Source organism: Caloenas nicobarica, chromosome 13, assembly GCF_036013445.1.
Source record: "Caloenas nicobarica isolate bCalNic1 chromosome 13, bCalNic1.hap1, whole genome shotgun sequence".
In the NCBI taxonomy this organism is placed as follows: Eukaryota; Metazoa; Chordata; class Aves; order Columbiformes; family Columbidae; genus Caloenas; species Caloenas nicobarica.
In genome coordinates, this window is record NC_088257.1 from 1,074,048 (window position 1) to 1,096,324 (window position 22,277).

A 22,277-nucleotide genomic window follows, 5' to 3' on the forward strand; every position below is an offset into this window, starting at 1 on the left:
TCAAGTTACTCAACTAGTAAATACATGCAGAAGCCAAGCAAGGAGTGTTTAGTTCCTTCAAAATGGTTTGATTTAGGTCATTCTCAGGTTCACCAAAAAGCAATTATTGTGCTAAAATACCAATTTGAGTCTGATTCGTCTTCTACTGTTTCTATGCTTATCAATTCATCTGTATTGTCTAATTTAGCTTGTAAACTCTGTTCCTGATAAAACACCAGAAAAACCTCTCCACACTGAAAATGTCTGTAAAAACAAGAAGTTTTGTAAAAGCACCATGATTTATCTTTCTTTCCTGAGAGAGGGATAGTACCTCTGATCCCATGGGTGTGTGATGAGGTGGGGATTGGGTGCGACCCCACAGGCCACCCCGGGCTGCCCCATCCCTGTCCCCATCCCCATCCTCACCCACATTTCCTCTCGTCACCCTGCGCTGGGCAGTGACGTGTCGCCTTCTCCTGAGGAGCACAGCTCATGCCAGTGTCCAACGTGGAAAACAACCCCGACTCCCAAAAAGGATGAAAGCAACCCCCCTTCCCCCATAATGAACAAAATGCACCAGCACACACAGAGCGGGACAAAGCGTGGGCAGTGGCCAGGAGAGCCTGTGCTGCCTCTTAAACCTTTCACAAAAAGAAGAATTCTCTGTAAAAAGGGTAACGGGCTAACCAGTGATCATTCAATATCTATTAGATCACAACAGCAGAAGTTCATTGTTTCGGCCCCTGGGTTCTGCTCCTTAAGCCCAGAATGAAATGTTTCATTATATTAACAGAGAAGAGAAGAGAATACAACAAACATTTTTCTTCCATTTCAAGCTGAATGTAAAACCTCAACTTCTATCATTTAAAAGAAGAAGAACCGACCTCCCGCAATGTCCAAGAGGGTCTCCAGGAAATATTTATGATTGATCTTGAATTTTGTGGGTCTTTTTCTCCTGCTCAGTTTGAGTTACAGTTTAGCAGATTCAAACCGAAATGTCGCTCTCGGCGCAGCAGCTTCCCCCCAGTTCCTGCATCGGTGCAACCACCAATCGACGGCCAGTGCCTCTGGGGGTCCCGGCCCGGCCCCCCGCCCGCTGGCAGCCGGCGCTCCCCGGTGTCCTCCCATGGTGACAACTCACACGGAAAGAGCAGAGCTGTGGATTGGGTCCAATATCTGGGGGGAACGCGTCCATGTCAGAAATGTCACCACCTAAGAGGACACTGAGGAAGGTTAAATTGTTGGCCTGAACCGCTCCGAGGTCCCTGTCCGCCCCCGGCCAGACTCTTGGTTTCGTTACTCCTCACAGAAGCTGTGTCACTGGATTCAACAGACACTAAGGATTTCCCCTCATAATTACAGGCAATACCTTTATTATGCCAGAGGATTACTTGCATATAGAAATGAGATACAGAGTGCATCAAAACTTTCACAGGAGGGCTGTAAAACAGGCAGACTATTAACAGAAATCCTCAAAACGTTCTCCTAATAATTGCCACTATTTAAAACCAACCCTTTTGCATTTTCCTATCGTCAAAATTGCCAGTCTTTCGAAAAATGAGCAATTTACCGTCTTAGTCTTTAACAAATTGGCTAGACATTGGTACTTACCATATCTTAAATCTATTTCCAGCTTCAAACAGAAGGAGGTGCTACCAAGACCAAGTTAGCCTAAATGGCAGAAATTAACCCTTCAAGCACCAGTTCGTGCTCCTTTTTCTTTCTAGCAGGTGTAGTTGTCTGGCCATTGGTGATGATGTCCTACCTTCCTTAATGCAAAGGGCTCTACAGCAAGCCCATGGGGCGGGTAATTCTGTTTTATCTGTGCACAAGCCTGCTTCTGCCCTCTAATGGAGAGCACACGTCGGATGCGTTTGAAGACACGGAGAGGGCTCTCTGGGTAGCAGGAACCTGAATATTTCCTTGACTGTCAGTACTGCAAGAGGAACCAATACTTTGGAAGCCAGAACCTGTTGGTTATATTACCTGTATGCAATATTCTCTGGCTCTATACAGCTGAGCTACTGCACGAGCCTCCCAGACGGTACATGTCTGCAAGGCAAACGGAATATGAACGTGTGGGTTTGTCACCTGGAAGGCAGAGGACCTGCTAGATGTGCCTTTTGTCTTACCATGGCCTCTCACCATCCACGCAGACTCCTCCATCCGGGTGATCTCAGAAAGCTCTTCACCAAATGCACGTTATCTGTTCCACGCGTGGATTTGCTGCGGGCAAAGCACGTTCCCTTGGGAAGCAGAGCTCCCAGCTCCGGCCCCGCTCCGCGAGGGTCCTCTCCATCCTGTCTGCAGGTGGGATGAGTCCTACGCCAGCTCAGACACTGCTGGCCACCAGCCCATCTTCTCACTGGTTAGAAATCCAGCAGGCAGCAGCATCTAACGGACCACAAAGGCCCCGTGCTGGGGTAGGAGAGGGCAAGCGAATGGCGCAGCGCTGTCCTGCTTGAAGAGCAGCCTGGCGCAAGGTCAGGGTGTGCCTTGGACGTGGCCATGAGCTGGTGACCGAAACGTGGCCTGAGAGCAGCCACCGGCACCCACCATCCCCCCGCCACGGCTGCCACCCTCTGCGGGCGGCGGGTGACGGGGACATCTCACCGGGGTGTGTGACCCGTGGTTTGGGACGGCCACCGCCTCCGACCCCGTCCCCACCGCATGGCAGAAGGAATAACCCACCCCGTGGGACTCCGGGATTAGAAATTCCCAACCCACTTTTTGGGGTGGAATCATGGTAATGGAATGCAGCTCTTGCTGCTCATAAAGTCGGTTCTGTCATCGCTCCGCCAACTGCGCAGCCTGCTACACTAATTACAGTGCGGAACGCAGTCAATACAGTTCTCAGAGAAGCTATTTCTGGGATCGTGCAGTAAAAAGCCTTACAGCAAGAACCAGCACTTGGGCTGGTCTCTAGCTAAGAAGCTATCGATAATTTGGAGCAGTATTTTGGTGTCTTTGGATCCTTGGTGGCAAAGAAAACACTCTTTGTGCCCACCAAAACACCGGAGAGAACTATTAACTCATGACAGCATGAAGACCATCCTGTTTCCACCAGGTTGCTCACAGAAGATGAACATGGCCCTGCGTGACCGAGCTGCCCCGAGCGGCCCCGCTCTGCAGGTCCTTCCAGCTCCTCAAGAACAAATGGACCTTTCAGCCCTCCCAGCACCTACAGACCGTGGGCTACGATGTGCACGAAGGGTTCAGCTCCCTTCTGTGAAATACAGGTATTTATTTCAAAGATGCTGCTTGAGTATCGCCCTTCTGAGCTATGGGATGGCAGGACCTCAGTCCTGTCTCACTGGAAGAGTCAGCGCACGCGAGTGAACAGACTATTCTGAGGTCTCTGGCATTTTGGAAAATGGTTTTCTTGTAGGATCCAATTTCCTTTCTGTTTCTCATGGAAAGAGCAGAGGTGGTGAGAGGCTTTGGGGAAATGCTGGCTGTGCCTGCTTGCAGTTCTGCCTGCAGAAAGCAAATATCATCTGGACCTTTTTTTTTTTTTTTTCTCCTTCTTCTTACTCTGGAGGGCTTTGCGAGGGGCTCTTCCTGTTGGGTGCATAGTGGGAAACAAAACAGAGAAAAAACTGCTAAGAACCGACAATACCAGAAGCAGGAAACAAAGAAGCGGCTAAAATTAGAGCCTTCAAGGCGGGTATGGGCTTTTCCCTGGCAGAAGCGGCAGAGGGAACTCCACGAGTCCGCAGCCCAACACTTCCCGAGGCTTTTGCCCTTCTGCGGGTGACATGCCCGGGGGCGCAGGGGACGTGGTGTGGCAGCCGAAGGGACACCTGCGCCTGCCCTCCATCGCTCCCTCACAACCCCACGGCTCCAGCACACGAGTGCGCTCAGAACGTGTTTCAGAGCTAAATCCTCCTCCCTGCGTCCCACGCCTGCTGCCTTTCCCGTGCTCGTGCGTCACTTGCTGCCTGAACGCACATGCAAAAAGAGCAGCAACTCATGTTTCCAGGCTCCGGTCTCCTTTCCAGTTGCTGTAGCTAAAAAATCTCTTTTCTAATCCCTTCTCATAACCCCTTTTCAACTCCCCTTTCTCTGCAATCTGCCTCCGGTGCGTTCTTCACCCAGCTCAAGTCCTCCAGGCATCTGCAGGTCTGAAGAGTTGTTCTCAGCAGGGTTTCCAGACAACTTCTGCTGCTTTGTTCTTCTGGCTGAGAGGACATCGGTTCCACTTCAAAAATGTTTACAACTAGTTGTTTATTTTTGTGGAACTCGGGGCTATTTCCGACAGAGAACATCTAACAGCTATGAATGGGCATAGGCTACTGATGAATTAAAGCCCTTTCATGAAATCGCCTCAAGAACAAATAACAATATTCCCATTCTGACATTATCACTACCTGACTGCGTTAAAATACATCAAGAACCACCCAGCCCTTTACCTCCTGTCCTTTAAATGAAAGAAAAATGATGCTAAAACTCTGTCCAGAGTTGTTCTCTCAGGAGTTATCTTGCTGCGTAATCATTCAGGTGCCAAATAATGACACACTTAGGGAAATGGGCAACAAAATACATTGTGGTCAACAGCACTTGACCAAACTGGCTCCAAAAAGCTCATCTTCTTCAGCCTGGACCTTCCCCACATCTCCATTTCTTAGTTCCTCTGTCTCCATCAGCACAGATTCAGAATCTTGTTTTGGATAATATGGACGTGTCCCTCTTTGGAATCTTGCAGACACCCAGCACATTGGTTTGTCCTGTCACTTTGCTGTTTGGCTCATTTCCCATATGTAGAAATATTTCCCTGTTTTATTAATTTCATAAACCACCTAAAAGCTTTTCCCCTTCAACAGAAGAGAGAATGGGAGGAGTTCTGACTCTGGGAGGGAGAGTTGGAGGTTTTGTTGTCCCACTTAATTGGCATTTCCATTTCCAAACACAGACAGATAATGCTTGATGTTTCAAAGGGATGCAATGACCGCTGGTTTGGGAGAGCCTTCTGGCGTGAAGCTTGGAGACGGCTGTTAATGCTGGAGAAAGGCTGGGTGAATAAGCAAGAATGAGAGCAGGATGATTTTCAGCATGAGTAAGCGGTGGAGGCGCCACAGGAAGGGGGCTGCTGGCCCGGGGGTGTCAGCCCCACGGGGAGGGATCCAGGCGATGGGAGCATCATGCCATCGTCATACGTGACAGCATCTCAGGAACGGCCGCACGACTCGTTTATCACACAGAATTTGCAGTATCACAGTGAGTTACCGACCACCAGCCACAGAAACCCCGCGGCAGCACTGGGGGGACAGGCGGGGATGGGGAGGGGACCAGGACCAACCACAGGTCCACACTAACGTGTCCCCGGGTCCTCCGTGGCACCAGCCTGGCCACGACATGTTCCGCCTCGCTCCACCATTGGCTCAGCAGCTGGATTTTCTGCTCCGTTAATAACCCCCTCCCTGCTCCCTCTTGGCTCAAAAGGCTCTCAGCAAACTGAAAATCAAGCTGGCAGATTTTATGTTGAACCGAATGCTTTCAAACCAGATTAAAGCTCTTAATTATTAATAGAGAAGTTGTAATGTGCCAGTAGGAAGCCAAACAGCAGTTTAGGAGGGAAGTGTTGGTAAAGCAGGAGCCAGCATCTCAGTCACAGCTTTTCCATCGCGCCGCTGATTCTAATACATGAGGTAATTCTGCAAGTCTGGATGCATTAGTCACCAACAAATTGGATTCACAATTAAGGAGAACTCGACACTCCTCCAGAAATCTCTCATTTTTCTCTGGCATTCAATCCACTGCCATACACGTCCCGCAGAAAAGAAAACTCTCCCATCTGCCACCCCAGCAACCGTATGGGATCCTTGGGCAATGAAGGGAATTAAAGCCCTGTGGGATCACAGCCCCGGCTCAGCTGGGGGGAGTTTGGTGGGATCAGACACTGGGGTGAACACACGCTGTGCACCGGGCAGCCCCGCTGGGCCGCGTTTGCCGACCACGAGCAGCTGGAATTGACTGTTTGCCCCACGCACTCTCCAACACGAGCCCCAAAGGAAAAGCGACGTTCTGCAAACAGCCACAGGGCTCGGGCGCCCCGGGACGAGCAGCATCACCGCCCCGCAGGCTGCCACTGTCAGCTCTCTGAAGGAAGAAAAGTTGCTTTTACTTCTAAAGTAATTTTGGGAAATGGTCAGAAAAGTTACTCCACACCATAAAAAATTAATTCCTGGCTAAGTAATCTTCCTCGCATAATTTGATAGAAGGCCATTTCCAGACTCAAATCCTGACAAAAAACAAAGACCATTTATTTAAGCCTTCATAACCACCACAAGCTAAAACTCTTATTTTTGTATCGTGCAAATATTCTTCATGCAGTGTAACGAAATAACACCTGCCCACATAAGTCATACACACTGGGAAAAACAATGAGGATTATTTTGGCCTGTAAAAGTGATTTGAGAATAATGTGTGAGTAAAGTCACTGCATAATAATTTTGTGCATTTACTTGATTTGCCTGATTTCCTTTTGTGTATTTGTTCTTGTGCCACTTTGTTTTGCAGCTATTCTGCAAACATCGGAAACAGACAGATGATCAGAACATTTCACTCCAAAACCCAAAGACTACAATACTGAAATGATCCAATTTGATCATATTTATCAAAAGAAGTTCTGGTTTTCTTCTGTTCTTTCTTTTTTTCACATATTTTTTTTCACTTGAAAACCCCGACTTTGTAAGCCCATTATTTCCCTATCAGCTCTCATCAGCAAAATCCTCGTCCTCCAGTTGCACATCCCGTCCCAGTGCAGCCCAGCTGGGAGGGGTGAGCACCACAACCCTCCCAGTTTACTGGCCCAACATCAATTCCTCTGCCTGCAATGAAGCTGAAAACGTAGCTTTTCCTCCCTGCCCCTTAATCAAATACAGTGAAGATTAATACATCCAATTCACTTTTGGTTTTGGTTGGTATTGTTTTCACTTCTACACTGATTTATGTCAGTATTACAGAGAATCACAGAACAGTTTGTGTTGCAGGGCCCTCCCCAGGTCCCCCAGTGCCCCCCAGCCATGAGCAGGGACATCTGCACCAGCTCAGGTTGCTCAGAGCCCCGTCCAGCCTGGCCTGGGATGTCTCCAGGGACGGGGCATCCACCACCAAGAACTTGGCTCTTGTAAGGGACATGACTTTTTATCATGTCAAACACAACTGAAGCCACAGAAAGACGCATAATTTTAAGTCCCATCTTGGGCTGCCATACTTAAAAGCTACAGATATATTGGACAGAGATGATTAGTTGTACAGAGATGACTAGTTACTCTCATTACCTGAAGAAGCGGTGGTTGGGGAGCAAACCAGCATGAGTCCAACCGTTCCCCAGCCCTGGCACTGCCCCATGTCCCTGAGAACCTCATGTCCGTCTGTCCAGCCCCTCCAGGGATGGTGACTCCAGCACTGCCCTGGGCAGCCTGTTCCAATGCCCCACAGCCCTTTGCAGAAGAAATTGTTCCCCAGATCCAACCTCAACCTCCCCTGGCGCAACTTGAGGCCATTTCCTCTGGTCCTGGCGCTTGTTCCTGGGGAGCAGAGCCCGACCCCCCTGGCTCCAAGCTCCTTTCAGGCAGGTCAGAGATCAGAAGGTCTCCCCCCAGCTCCTGTTCTCCAGCTGAACCCCCAGCTCCCTCAGCCGCCCCCATCACCCTTGTGCTCCAGCCCCTCACCAGCTCCGTTCCCTTCTCCCAACTCGCTCCAGCACCTCGAGGCCTTTCTTGGCCTGAGGGGCTCAGAACTGCCCCCAGGACTGGAGGTTTGGCCTCCCCAGCGCCCAGGACGGGACGGGCACTGCCCTGGGCCTGCTGGCCACAGCAGTGCTGGCACAAGCCTTCCCGCATCCACCACCGCGATGCCGGACAGCAGCCTGGGACGGGCGGGCATCCCGGCGATGTACGGGCACCCTGGCTGTGCTTACAGAGCAGAAACATCTCCCCTGCTCCTCGGAGCCGCCCGGGGTCTCCAGGAGCGAGGGGGGGGGTTTGCTGAGGGCAGGCAGCTCCGTTCCCTGCCCGCGGCTCCCTCCCGTCCCCTCCCCGCTCCCAGCCCTTCGCCCGGCGCGGGCAGAAGCCAGAGGGATTTTCCTCTGCTCCGCTTGCGCTCATGTTTTGACAAGCGCCAGTGCAAACAACAAAAGATGAAATACTGCTCCTTCCTCCCGTGATTTCCTTCCCCACTGCCCGGTAAATCCAGCCGGACACCGTCACCGCGGGAAGCCTGTGACCACTTCAAACCCCGCCGGCCGCGCCGGAGCCGCCTGCCACCGCGGGCGGGTGCCGGGCGCAGGGCAGCGATGCCAGGGTGCGGGGGCAGGCCGATAATTAGCGGCGGTTCTTACGCTACTGATAATTTCCCAGCTTAGCACAGCCCTGTCAACAGTGTCTGCACAGCGGCTTGTGCACAGCCAGCATGCAGCTGGGCGGAAAGCGGACAAGGGCAAATTAATCGGCGGGCAGGATCCCTTACGGCGGCAGAAAGGGCCGGGGAGATTGTGTTACCTCCATTTTGGGCGGTGGTGTCGATGTGTTGTTGTGTTCCAGATGACATAATATCCAAAGCATCGTATGACTTTTTTTTTTTTTGGTGCAGTTTTTGGTGGTGGCGTTACAGCTCCAGCTAATTTGTGAAGTTAATTAGGCACAAGGATCTTCTTTCAGAGGGAGACAGGATGTCTTTGTGAGCGAGCAGCCCTGTTTGCCTCCTGCCCCTTCGGGGGAACTGTCAGCGCTTCGCTGGGCGATGGGATGGGGCGGGAGGGGGTGGCCGGCCCCGGAGCCACCCGGGGTGGCCCCATCAGAACCCCGCTCACGTGCCGCTGCTCCGCTTGGCACTGGGCGCTGCTGGGGAGGCTTGGTACGTTCTCAGCATCTCCAGTGCCTGTGTGGTACGGCTGGACACCAGCACTGCCTTCAGGAGACACTCCCACATTCGTCAAAAGACTTTTACAAGGGAGTCTCGGCTACATCCTTGATTTTGAATTAAATCTGCCTGCAGAAAGAGGAACCAAAGAATGCGTTCAGCCGTTTCTTTAAAACATTTTGATGGTGGTGACATTTATAGGTGGCAGAAAGACCTAATTTACTATCATTTCGCTTTCAGCAGTCTCAATAAAAATTTTGGCTAGGCTCACACTTGGGGAACTCGCCCGAAAGAGACGGGGATGCAGAGTGCGCTGGCAGCACAGCCGGGATGCGGGGCTGAGCGCGCTGGGGCTGCCACAGCCACCGAGCAAAACACAGCCCGGCACCCCCAGCTTGGCCAAAGTCACCGCGGAGAAGCGCGACGGCAGGCAGGGAAGGGAAAAATGAAAAGGAAAGGACCGGCCGACGAGATGAGTCGGAGATGTGCGCATCAGCTGATAACAAACACGGCCTGTTCTGCGGCTGCCCCAGGGAAGGCTTTGTTGTAGCATCTTTGATTCCTGCATCCATCTCCCCACAATGGCTTTAATGTATTTTCAAATACTGCTTTATTTGAAAGTAAAATTTCCATTAGCTAATATTTGTCTGAGGCAGTTTCTTTGAAGAAAATACTGCTAGGCAGCTATCTCCTCACTAATTATATAAATTAAGAAAGCCATGAAAGTGCAATGTCTGTATCTTCTCTGCAGGGCTTTCAAGAAAGCTGCCTTTTAAGCATACGTGCTGCTGAAGTTTGAGGTGCTTTTTCAGATCTCTTGGAGGGAGATCTAATTTAATTCAGTTTGTGAGAAGCACCCTTAGATGTTCCCAGAGCAAATCACAGAAACAGAGCGGAGCTGTTTGGAGGCAGAAACTGCTGCAAAGCCTCTGGAGAGGCAGCACCGCGGAGCCCCGGCCAGCGGGACTCGGGCTGCAGGAGCCGCGGGACAGCCTGGAACCACCGTCTGTCTGTCCATCTGTCTGTCCTGGGAGCGCCCACGCACTCCAGGCGGGCAATAACATCCAGAAGAGCTCACCCACGGTAACACCAAAGCAGCCACAGAACCCATTCCTGCTGAGAAAAGGAAGATCAGCGCCCTCTCTGCTTAGTACAAGGGCTCTTATCCTGACAAATTACCTCTGCTTTAACGGATGAGCCCGTAGAAAATATTTCGATGTACGACTCCTAGTTCACACAGGGTTAGCCGCAGAACTGGAGACTTATTTTATGAGAATATTTGGCTTAATTTTCAAGTTCAATTTGTGGAAAGTTTCTAGACCAAGTGCCAACTAAGAAGCGAAAGAGCTAAAGCTTTGAAAAGTTGTCATGCCAAACTCTCGGGGGATATGAAAACCCACACAGCAGAAAAGTAGAGAAACCACCCGTGTTCGAGCTTTTCCGCCTGCGAGCCCCACGCAGCGAGACGGGTGCCGGGGCCCTTCAGCGCCCGACTGCTCCGCGTGGCCAAACGGCCTGAAACATCTCGGCTCAGATGGGACTCTGTGATTTCCCTCTGTCCTCCCAAACCACGATCACTGCTCCCGCAGCCTACGAGCACCGTTGTTCTTCACACCTCTTAAAACACCTCCTGGAAGCACACAGAGGCTTAGAAAATAAAACCAGGACCATTCAAACATAACATAGGAAAGAATTATGAAATACGTATGTATACGCGTATATATATGCAAGCTTTAAAATGTATTGCCATCAGCAACGAAGCCTGAAGTGTATTTATCTGCGGAGTCTACTGAGTAGGCTGCTTGTGTTCATCATGAAACAGGTTTAAAAACATTTGCCAGACCCCTGGATCGCTAAAGTTTATGGAGTTTATTCTAACTGCAGGCACAAGCTAGGAGTCCCAAGTTAAAACTGCCTTAAAAAAACCCCAAACATACAGACACACTTTTAACAGTCTGCACCAAAAAAAAAAAAAAAAAAAAGAAGAAGAAAGTCGTACGATGCTTTGGATATTATGTCATCTGGAATAAGCCAAGCAACAGACTGGGAATTTTAGGATCTTTTCTCAAACAAGAAACCAGGAGATAGGCGGTTTCTGTTTTAAACTGTAAATAATCTCTAATCCTCTTGAGCACGACGCCAACCCCATGTCTAAAATACAAAATGCAACGCACCCCAGAGACATCTGCCTGAATCTCTGCCTAAGTCCCTGCCCAGCCAGAGCAACGCCGGCTCCCCCGCAGACCCCGGGACAGGCAGCTCGCTTTGCTGGCCCGAGTATCAGGGTTTTTCTTGCAGAAATGTGGCATTTTCACCTCTCCCCGGGTCCCAGCCTGCCTTGGAGCGCTGCCCAGTGTCCTGTGCACCCAGTGACCCACTGCAGCAAACTCTTTTTTCTTCCTGGCACAGAAGCTGACACCTCGTTTTTGCTGTGGTGTCCCCAGTCTCGCTCTTGTAACCTTTTAGTATTTCCTATGACTCCGAACAGGAGAGGAAACAATTACATTTGGGGTAACTTCACCCCAATCTGTGTCAAATGCCACAGGTTGGCTCTGTTAGGAGACAGAAAAGATGTAAACCCAACCAGCCACACGAGGAGGTATCGAGGGAGGGAAAAACAAAACAATTGTGCCCCATGACACGTCTTGGAAGGCAACGCAGCGATTGCCTTGGGGAGCTGGGGCTGGTGACCACCCCAGGCAGCTCTCGCACCAGCCCCAGCCATCCCACCCAGGACATCCCACCCAGGACATCCCACCCGGGACATCCCACCCAGGACATCCCACCCGGGACATCCCACCCGGGACATCCCACCCCGGCCATCCCACCCGGGACATCCCACCCCGGCCATCCCACCCAGGACATCCCACCCCCGCCATCCCAGCCGGGACATCCCACCTTGCTGGGACCACAAATGCCCAGCGTAACACCCCCGGTCCCAGCATACGACCACAGTCAGGAACAGGTCTGGTCATCTTAAAAAGAAATTCAGATAAGGCTTATCCAGAGGAGCTATGACTACAAGATTTTACCTAATCCCTTAAAAATGTCATTTTGTGTTCGGCGGTCAGAAGATCCGCCCCTCGAGGCTGGCCTTTGCAGTTAAAACCCAGATTAGGCAAAAGCCCAGCGTTTTGGGGTCTGGGCCGAGCTTTGCTTGGCTGCACAGAGCAGGGCTGGTGGGAGACGCCCCTCTCCAGCCCCAGCAGTTTCCAGCTGTGGTTTGCTGTGTCACCCCATGGGGCACATGCTGGGAATTCAGGGCTTTAATTACCCTGACGAGGGGCAGAAAGGACCCGCCGTGGCACAGGAGGGTCCCGGGGGACCCCGGCCCCGAGTCGCTGCCCTGACAACGCCTCTCCCGCTCTTGGCTCGCGCCGGAGCCGCAGTGGCTCCTGGCCAGGCGGCCACAATGCGGTGGAAGGAAGAAGAAACAGCTTTGTTTTGCCCAAAGCCTCGCAATTCATCAAGTTCCTATTTCCTCGTGGCCCTGCTTTACCTATCCCAAATGCACCAGGCAGTGTGTATGTAAGGGCCCAGGCACCCTGCGCCCGCCACAAGGTTTTGTTTGCAATTTCATATGAACGGAGAGAATCAGAAAATTAAGCTAAGGTAAAAAGAAACGTCTTTGCTACAGCAAGCACCACTCGGATGGCACGAAGAGTTGGTTGCAATGTGGGAACGTCCCAAATAGGCTGGCGGCCCCGTCCCTCCGGCTGCCGTCCCCGGGACACCCCCTGGGCCCTCCCGCCAGGAGCAACTGGACCCTCTGAGCACAAATAACCCCGTGTTTATAGCGATATGTGCCAATACACCTTTTCCTGGTCTTTATCCAAATTAAAAGTGGGGCTGAATATTGGGGTGAGGGGAGAGTGGGTGAGAATCCGGGTTTCTCAGGGACAGGAGTACTTGATTTATGAGACAATTTCTTGAGCAGAAGTCCCAGAGATGCCGTTTCAGAGACATTCCAAAGTGGCTGACGGGAAGGCAGGATGAGGGTGGGACCCGCTCCTGCACCTCTAATTGTGTTTATTTTCCATGAACATAAACAACATGAACAAACAAAACAGAGACACAAAAACCTCTGGAAAACAAGGGCAAGTCAGATGAATCTTAAAAGTGTCCAACGTTGGGGAATCCAGCGCTACCTGGGGAGATTATTCCAATGGCTGATCACTGTCATCGTGAAAAATTTCCCTCTTGTGTCCAATGGGAATCTCATTGCAGGGTTCCCATGTCCTGAACCTCACGTATCCTTCTGAAACGGCCGATATACTTACGTATGGAAAATACAGCTCGAACCCACGAAGCACATCAGTTCTACACCTCACTTACATCATTCGATAACAGGGAAAGGATTATTTGAGAAATACTCTGACTGTGAGCCTGGCCTCCAAGAAACGCTGCTGCACAACGAGAAATAGAAGCTCAAAAATTCCCTAGGGCTTGGGAGGCTCGTCCACACGCTGGCACTGCCGCACTTGGCGCTTAATGCCAGAATCGTTTGTACAGTCCCAGCACGAGGCAGGAACGGGCAGTGAAAGAGGCAGAAAAGGGGGAAGAGGCGTTTGACACGGATGGTACCGAGGATGTTCGTACAATGCACCAGCTCCCAGAGCCCTTGTGAGGAGCAGGACATGCTGAACCGGGCAGACACAGCCCGAGATGAAACAAACCTGCTGGACTGGACGTGGCTCAGACACAGAGACCCCCCAGTGCTGCCGGGGGCTCTGTGGCCCCTCATCCATCACACGGGCTGATCTCATCCCGCTCCTTCCCACACCCAGCATTCAGCCGACAGGGACGGCGAATCTTTTTTGCCGATTCAGCAAGATGTTATTTGGTGAGTGCGACAGTTGGCTATTAACCATCTTCATTCGCATTTTAAAGGTGTGAAAAATGCAGCGCTGACTAATGAGCATCTCCCTGGCTGGTTCCACTTCACCCGACAGCTCATCTAACACCACTGTTGGAATTAGTAACTTCAGCTGCAACCCGACATTTTCCCAGCGTGAAACCAAACACTTGTGAGCAGCTGCCGTCCCGGCTCTCGCTGCTGAACCCCGGCTGATACAGACAGGATTGACTTCTAGGATGCAAAATCCCAGGGCAAGCCTGAGCAAAGATTGCTGCTGCTGGGACAGACCGCCTTGGCCTCCCTGCCTCCCTTTACCCAACAAGACTCTCAATATCACAAATATCTGTAAAAACAAAATGCAATTGAAACAAAAAAAGCATCTGAGCATTTCCAGAACTTCAACTAAAAAGGCAGAAACGACAGTATTTTGTGGCAGCAGCTGACAGACGTGAAGCTCATCACTGATGGGTGAACTGCAGTCCAAGCTCAGCTTTGCCAGGATGGCAGCAGTTCACCAATGTTTTAAAGCACTGTATTTTATAGGAAAACAGAGCCACTTTTGAGGACAGGTTCCTCCCACTGGATGAGTTAAACTGGCCTAGAGACGGGGTGCCAGGGTGACCGCCGTGTCACCCATGGGGACCGACACTCACACACGGAACCGCTTCACGGCTCCTTCATCGAGCTCTGCTCGGAGAATCAAACGGCCCCGTCTCACAGCTTCTCTGCGCCGAGCAAAATAAAAGCTGAATATGTCTGTAAGGAGTTCCTGGGCTTTCACAGCCTGCAAGTAACTGCGCAGACATGCTCCCTGTGAGCCTTCAGGGGGGTCTCGCTATAAATAAAAGAAGTTTATTCTAGCTGCCAACTCCACACAGCATCCAGAAACCAAGAAACTCCCCCTGAATTCCTGACCAACACCAGCTCTTTACACCTGGCTAATCTTCCTGCTGACAGCGGAGACACGGCTCCTGAAATAATACAGATTTGTTCTTACAGTAACTTGACTAATGAAGACGGGTACAGTGAAGTTCACATCACTCCTACTACTGATGACTCCACACAAGTTTTTTTTTAAAAAAAAGAACAGCAAAACTAAACAATCTATTTTTGCTGCAGAGATTTGCATTCTGCGCGGGTACGGGGAGCAGAGCTGCTGAATAAGGCTGTGTCATGTTTACGTGGTTATTTTTCAGAGTGGAAAATGTGACTTCAGCTCTGCAAGGAACCAGCAGCATTTAAAGGCCTATTTACTTCTCCTTCCGTGCTTTTGCTTGTGTGTGTCACAGCTGATAATTGCTGAAGCTGTTTGCATTTTTATGAGATTATTTATTCCAAAATGCTATGCTATCCTGTTTGACACATTGATGATGCTACGCTGCTCTGCCCACTGCTAGAGATGGATTTGGGATGGTGAGGGACGGCAGAGCAGAGAGATGGGGCAAGGCGGGGATGGTTTGGCCTGTCCCACGGACCCCACGTGCCCATGGCCACCAGCACCACGGCTTCGGGTGCCGTCACCAGCACCATGGCTTCGGGTGCCGTCACCAGCACCACGGCTTCGGGTGCCGTCACCAGCACCACGGCTTCGGGTGCCGTCACCAGCACCATGGCTTCGGGTGCCGTCACCAGCACCACGGCTTCGGGTGCCGTCACCAGCACCATGGCTTCGGGTGCCGTCACCAGCACCACGGCTTCGGGTGCCGTCACGCGCTCCCCGCCAGCCCCCGGCCCGCTCCCCGCCAGCAAGACCTCACTGATGGAGCCTGTTTTGCAAATACAGTAATAGTTGACATTTCTTGCATTTTCAGGCAGGGATAGAGAAATGTACAACTGAGATGTCTCATGAAGATTTATTCTGGTCCTGTAACCCAAAAGCACATGGGAATTATCTCTCTTCCGTAGATTAACTGGGTTATTTTTCTTCATGAATGCTAGACCTTAGATCCGCTCCTCATTTCTTTCCATACCCGTGGAGGGCAAGAAATAGCCATACTTGGTCAATGGGAAAAGCAAGTTAAATGCAAATAGACACGTGATGACTAAGCCCCAGTTTCCCAAAGCGATTACTTCCCTGAAGGCAGAGTCCCTGGGCGATGGGGTGGCGGGGCTGGGTGGCCGAGCGGGGGCTCAGCTCGTCCCTGAGCCCACGAGCAAGGCCGGGGCTGCCATGGCCCCCGCGCTCCGGGCACGGCCCCCGGCCAGGCCCTGCTCCCCCATCCCTTGGGGAAACCCCGACTTGGAGACCTCCGCCACCCCATCAGATGGGAGACGGGTCTGCCAAGGCAGAAGAGGGGGAGACACCACCGAACGCAGGCAGCTTCATTAGGTTGGTTGTATCTCCATGATAAATCAGGAAAAAATGCCCAATAATATTTCATTTTGAGGCAGCAACAGATATTATCTCATTCATCAAGTGGTTTTTTTCCCTGCATGCATTGTTTTTGACTCAGTTTACATGTACAGAACTAACTCTGAGGGCAGTCGGTAAAGGCGTTGATTTTTGTGAAAGGGAGCTGCTCTGCAATTATCACAGTGGCACAAAACGGAGCAGACACGGACCAGCGGGCCAACCCATCCTACGGTAAGAAGACCCCCGGACGGCCAGGCCGTGTGCCCCAAGTGCTGTATCGCGCCCGGTGAAGCTTTGTCCTTCGGCTGCCCGATGGCACCAGCCTCGCCACCTCCCGGGGACAGCAAGAAGCGCTACAGGACAAACCCCACACGCGGGAGGGCAGGGAAATCAAGGCCGTAGAGGCCATAAAGTAGCTCCAGTCCTGGCATTTCCTGGCGCGTGGGGCTGACTCCCAGCCCCAGGGGTCCCTGCCAAAGCCGGGGGCTTCTCGGGGCTCTGGAGAAGCAACGCGGCCAGCGCTCAGAGCCACCTCCGGGAAACGCTACTGCAGGGACTTCAACAAAATAAAAGTGTCAAAAAAACAGTCCTGTACAACAAGAAATTACTCTGAAAGGAGAAACTGAAACCCCTGTGACTCTGTCTACCTCCTGCAGTAAGTTTTGGCCACTGTTTATTTTCCAAACTGTAACACGAGTTGTTCAGCTTTGCAAACAACTGTAGAAGCCCCAGCAAGTCACAGGTAGGACGCCAGCCACAAGTACCCAGTATTATACCTAGCAGCTAGTTTAAGACTAAGGTACTATGCTTATTTTAAGCACTAAAAGATGATTCCAATAAAGCTGCGTAATGTGAACTGGATATTGCTGCCTGTGTTTGCAGCACCCACCTCTGATTTGGCCTCAGCCAGATTTAAGTGCCGCCCATGGCCCCGGCACACAGCACCGGTCTTGGAATAATACAGGGGACAAAGATGAGGCTGAGGAAGAAATGCAACAGAGAACAAAAAATACAAAGCACAACGACCACAGTGTTGGTCATCTGCAGTGATACACCCCATACTGGAGGCTTGCATTGCAAAGGTACCATAGCAAGGTACTTTTTTTTAAAGAATTTTAAAGACAGCAATCTTAAATCTTCTTCTTTTCATGATCACACAATTTAGTTTGAAAATTCTCTCACTTCAGCTGGAGTATGTAGCTATGCTAGAAAAACAGCACTTCTGGTTCTTGTTTTGCCATGTTTTCTAAGGAAGACGTTTTCTGCAGGGGCAGGATAAAGAAACCCGATGCTTATTTAGCAACGAGTCCCCCTCTCTGGGGCTTTGGTGGCCCTGGGCAGCCCGCCCGGGTCCCTGCGGCCGCAGTGACAGCTCCTGGCATGGGACGGCTGTCCTGCTGACTCACCGAGTACAACTCACGCCCAGAGCAGTTTTTCCATAAAAATAAAACCAGCCCTAACAAATGAATGCATTCCCATCGTAAAACCCCGATTGGTGGCTGGGAAGGAAGAGCCTTCGCCCTGCAGCAAAATAATTTCCCTCCCGGTTGGCGAAGGAGGACCAGGCTCCAGGGGAGGCGAGTTTGGGAATGACCACGTTGCCCGCGGGAGGAGGACGGGGGTACCAGAGGCCTGGGCCCCGGCACGGCGTCCCTCATCCCTGCCAGACTGGGGGACACAGTGGGGACAAGGCGCACACAAGGATTTAGGAACCAGCTCAGCTCTCCACAGAGCAGACCTGGGGCTACACAAGCATTTAGAAGGGAGCAGAGAGGATTTGTAAACAAAAGCTCCAACAAACATCTCTAATTTCACAGTGGTCACAATTTTTAGCATTGTACATTTAAAGGCAATCTTTGAATGCATTGGTCCTCATCGCAGCAAAAGGAAAACAAGCAATCCCTCAAACTTGCGGTGTTCAGTGTCTGTACTCCAACGAGTCTCCCACTGAGATCAACAGGAGTTATTTTCACGAGAACATCAGTTTTTTGTTTAATAAGAAGCAAGAACATCAAGACGACCCAAGGCCTTTCTCTGCCGTTTCCCACCGTGCCTCGGCAGAGGGTGAGCAGCCGTGTCACCGCTCCTGTGCGGGCAGGGGCCACCGTCCCCCCACGTGTGGGGACACCCCCCGGGCTCCACCAGGGCTGCGTGGAGGCTGAAGCACCGAACCCAGCTGCAGGTGTGGGGACGAGGCACCCGGGCCGGGCTGATGGAGGTCTGGTGGTCCGGGCAGCTCGCTGTCCCTGCTGCTGGCTGGGCCGGAGAGCGGCCCCGAGGCGGACACCGCTCTGGGGCACCACAACGTCACAGCTGAGCACAGATCAGAGCTGGGACCTTGTGACCAGCAGAAAAAACGTGTTTTCCCCTTCACAGCTCTGCCCGCTTCATAGCACATGTGAGAAGCAACGCAAAGCCATGGACAGGCAACCCACCGATGCCATGAGACAACATCAGCCAAGATTTCAAAGTGACATTAACACCAAACGTGCTGCCCATGCGGGCAAAGGGCGAGAGACATACAAACACCAAAAGGCACCGAAGCTCAGCACGAAGCAGGAAAAGGCCCTCGTTAACGACAGCATTTCCCCTGCACAGAAACGTCCACCAGAGCATTTTTTTCAGTGATGCATTTAGCAGAGAATAAGGACTAGGTCAAATTCTGGTCTGGAGTGGTTTTTAATGTACGAACCTTTGCTGTTGTCCCGTCAGGGAAGCAGGGGGCCCTTTCTCAAAGGGAGGGAAACACCGAATCCAAGATTCTTTTGTATTTGTTCTCTTAAAGGGTTTCTTGTTCAGAAAGAAATCCCTTTTTCTTTCAAGGAGGAAAGTGGTGCTTCCTGGCCTCCGCACACCTGGAATTTTACAGCTCCTCAGCTGCGGGGTTTGAATTTTGGCAAGCGCCGGCTCCTTGCTCCGCCAGCTGATCAACCCACAGGCAGGCTGCCGGGAAACCCCAAAACAGGATGGCCCTGCTCCACGGCCAAAAAACTACAGAAAATGGTGAGGAATGAAAGAAAAAACCCCAAGTCCTGAAGCAAAGCTCAAAGATGGGTCTCACAGGACCAGCAGAGAACTTGGAGAGTTTTTGAAAGAGCTCCAAGGGCACGGCCCCGAGCCTCCCTGCTGCGGACACGCTAATTGTGGGTGCGGTAATTACAGGGGAGCACCGGCACCCTGTGCACTGCAGAGCGGCCGCAGGGGCAGCAGCTGCCCAGGGCTCCCTGCAAAGCCCTAATGACTCGGCTGGCTAAAAAAACCAGAAGTCGCTTTATACGGATAGTATTTGGGTAGTCCCGCAGAGCAGCAAGGACACAAAGAATAAAATGAAGTCAGATGCTCCATTAATCAGTGAAAGATTTGATTAAGGATATTTAAATAACTGAGGTTATAGAGAAGAAAATATTTGTCTAGTGGTATCATTCACCTTAAGACTCACTTTTCAACCTTTAGCTCAACATTGACTGAGAGCTTGTGTATTACTGCTTGTGTAAAAATCATCACAAAATCACTGGACTTGAGGAAAAGCACCAAATGCCACAAGGACTGCGAGAGCCATAGGAGCTGCTGGCGCTCCCCTGCTCGGCACTATTCCACTTTGTGGAATTGGGAAGGCCCCCGAACTGGTGGCAAGCAAATGGTTTCACTGCCAGTCTGCTCACTAATTCCTCAGTAGCATCCAGATGCCTCCATTCCCCAAAGCCCCACGTAGCTTTAACTGATTTATTCTGCTGAACTTCTTTACAATTTCCTTTGAAAAAGAAATTATTAAGAAGAGGCAACTCTTGGAACCTGAAAAACTGTGAATTTGGCAAATAATTCCTGTGAAGACACAGCAAGACTCAGGCTCACAAACCTTGTTGTGTTATAAGTCACATAATTTTTTTTTCCCCTCAAAGGATAAATAAACTGAAAACATCCTGTTGAGGGAATGGTATGTGACTGACTTCCAGAGCTCCAACCGGCAGTACGGGTGTGAGATATCGACGCATCTTCCCTCAGTACATGACATATGTAACGCACAGCCTTAATTCAGAGGGGTCCTACCTTTGGGATGCTCCATTCTGGCACCACAACGCTCCTCGCAGGCGCTTTTCTCGTGGGAGGTAAACCCACAGGCGGCACTCGAGGCAGGGAGCTGAGCCGAGCCTTACAAAGCCCGCTCCCGGAGCCAAGGCCAGGCCAGGCCAGGCTGGTTGATGCTGGTGCAGCTCATGGTTTAGTGGCAGCGATGGCGAGGAGAGGCAGCGCGGATGGATGGAAGCCAGAGCCTGTCCCTTGTCCCCTGTTCACGCCCACCTGCACTCACCTCCCTGCCCTGCAAACCGCCGCCGCTGCACCCCAGGCCCCCCAAACCCCAACCCTGCTGCCAGCCGAGCCAACAGCAACACACTTCAGCATCCCCACCAGTTCCCTGGCGCTCATCCATTCCGAGTCCTCAGCAATCCTGATAGCCAGAAAAAAACAGCTAAAGCAAAACTTGCACTGCCTGCTCCCGTGGGACTGGGGGCTTCTACGGCTGAGTGGGAACTGAAGTGTTGGGAGCCCAGGGGAGGACTGGAGGGGTGGGAGGGAAGGTCTCCCCGAATGGCGAAGGTCACCGCATACGGCAAAGCCATAAACTGCCGCGGCGGGAGCCACGTTCCTGTGGCGGGGCCGGGCAGGGCTGTGCCGGGGGAAGGTCAGCTCCGCCTCGCAGGGACCGCAGCGGCTCTGCAAGGTCTGAGCAGATCTTCACATGGACGAGGAGAGGAGGTTCTGTGGGAAAATGCTATCGGGCCCGGCAAAGCCACGGCAGGAAGGAAATTCCCCCGGCAGAGGCGGCCATCAGTGCGAGGGCTCAGCTGCCGAGTTCAGGGGACTTCATAAATAACTCGGCCGTCCCCAGGGACTCATTGCTAAGGTCGCTATTTTTTCCCTTGAACTTTCCAGATGAAGGAAGCAATAGCAGAAGCAATGGCACAGATTTGGCCGGAGATCAACTGTACTGACAACAGTCACAGAATTTAACTCAGAAGAAAAGTCCTTTGTGTTCACTGGAGTTATCACCAGAGGGGTCGAGCGGTTCAAGCAGCAATGTGGAGTTCTGCTCAAAAAATATCCCACATGTGCAAAATAATCAGAGCTGAGCTCGCTGGCAGATGTAACCCCCAGTAACTAATTCCATCGCTTAGACTGAGTTAAAAATGCAGGGCACATGCTAGGTGCCCATTAAAAATTAAAATGTTAAATTGTATTCTTCAACAAACTGCTGGGACTCAGAGTAAGAAACAGCCCTGATTAAAGATTAAGGACGGAGAGCCTATAAAACACTAATTACCACTGTACTTACAGTGAATTTGGCCTGTTGGGTTTAATTACTTCTAGTTCAAGATCACTCGAGTTCAGGCTGGGCTGGGGAGCGCTGGTGGAGTTGAGGAAGCTGTTTACATTTGAAGAGATGACGGATTCCAGGCTGGAGTTGATGATGCTGTTTCTGTTCTCCTCTAAAAAACACCGAAAGCCAAGAATCAGCCGGCGCACAGAGCTGCTGTGGCGCTAGAAGTGAGGACACGCTGCCGCAAAGGCGTCGAGCGCTCCCGAACAGCCCCGGCCCCAGTGCAACAGGGCAGCGTCTTCCCGGACCCCAGGAAACAGGCAGTTATTTGCAGTCATGTCTTCTAAATATTATACACTAAACTATAAGAAATAACAAGTACTCTTTTTTTTTTTTTTTAAGATGCAGCTACATTTTAAATTAATACCATATTCAGCATGAAAATATTCATTTTTCTCAAGGCATTAATATTTTATATTCGCTAAGACATTCGAAGTACCACACAACCTGAAAACAATTAAAATGCAAACTACATACAAGAACGGATTTCTCTGTGACTGAAATCAGCTGCCAAGGGACTGAGCACTTGTGTGCCGGAGCAGAATAACACTGTAGAACAAGAAAAGGACAGAACACCCAGTTAAAGTTGACTTGACATCAATTACGATCGCTCTTTCCTGGCCAGGTCTATAAGCAGGAAGGGGTCGGGGTCTCGGCTCCTTTTCAGCTCAGCTCTTCCGCAATACACAGCAGCTGGGGGTCAGAAACTTGGCTTTATATTAATATCTGATCCAAAATATAATAGCACCTCCTGCCCTCTGCGCTGCGTTGGGAAACGCTGGCACTGCTCTGCCGACAACCTGGAGGATTCCCGGAATTTCTTGTTTCCCTTGATCGTGTAATAC

General features: G+C 51.3%; 1 protein-coding gene across 2 annotated transcripts in view; it reads right to left on the reverse strand.

The window, feature by feature from the left end:
* ARHGAP26 (Rho GTPase activating protein 26) overlaps nucleotides 1-22,277 on the reverse strand; it is a 130,131-nt gene that overhangs the window by 7,847 nt on the left and 100,007 nt on the right. Inside the window, exons 20-21 of one of the 2 annotated variants that reach the window (XM_065643969.1) lie at nucleotides 21,388-21,541; nucleotides 2,113-3,540 (exon numbers count right to left, since the gene is read on the reverse strand). In XM_065643969.1, the coding sequence (XP_065500041.1) occupies nucleotides 3,510-3,540; nucleotides 21,388-21,541 (185 nt within the window). In that variant the 3' untranslated portion in view covers nucleotides 2,113-3,509. Of the gene's footprint in view, nucleotides 1-2,112; nucleotides 3,541-21,387; nucleotides 21,542-22,277 lie in introns of those variants that run through there. The other variant, XM_065643968.1, reaches the window with a different exon arrangement.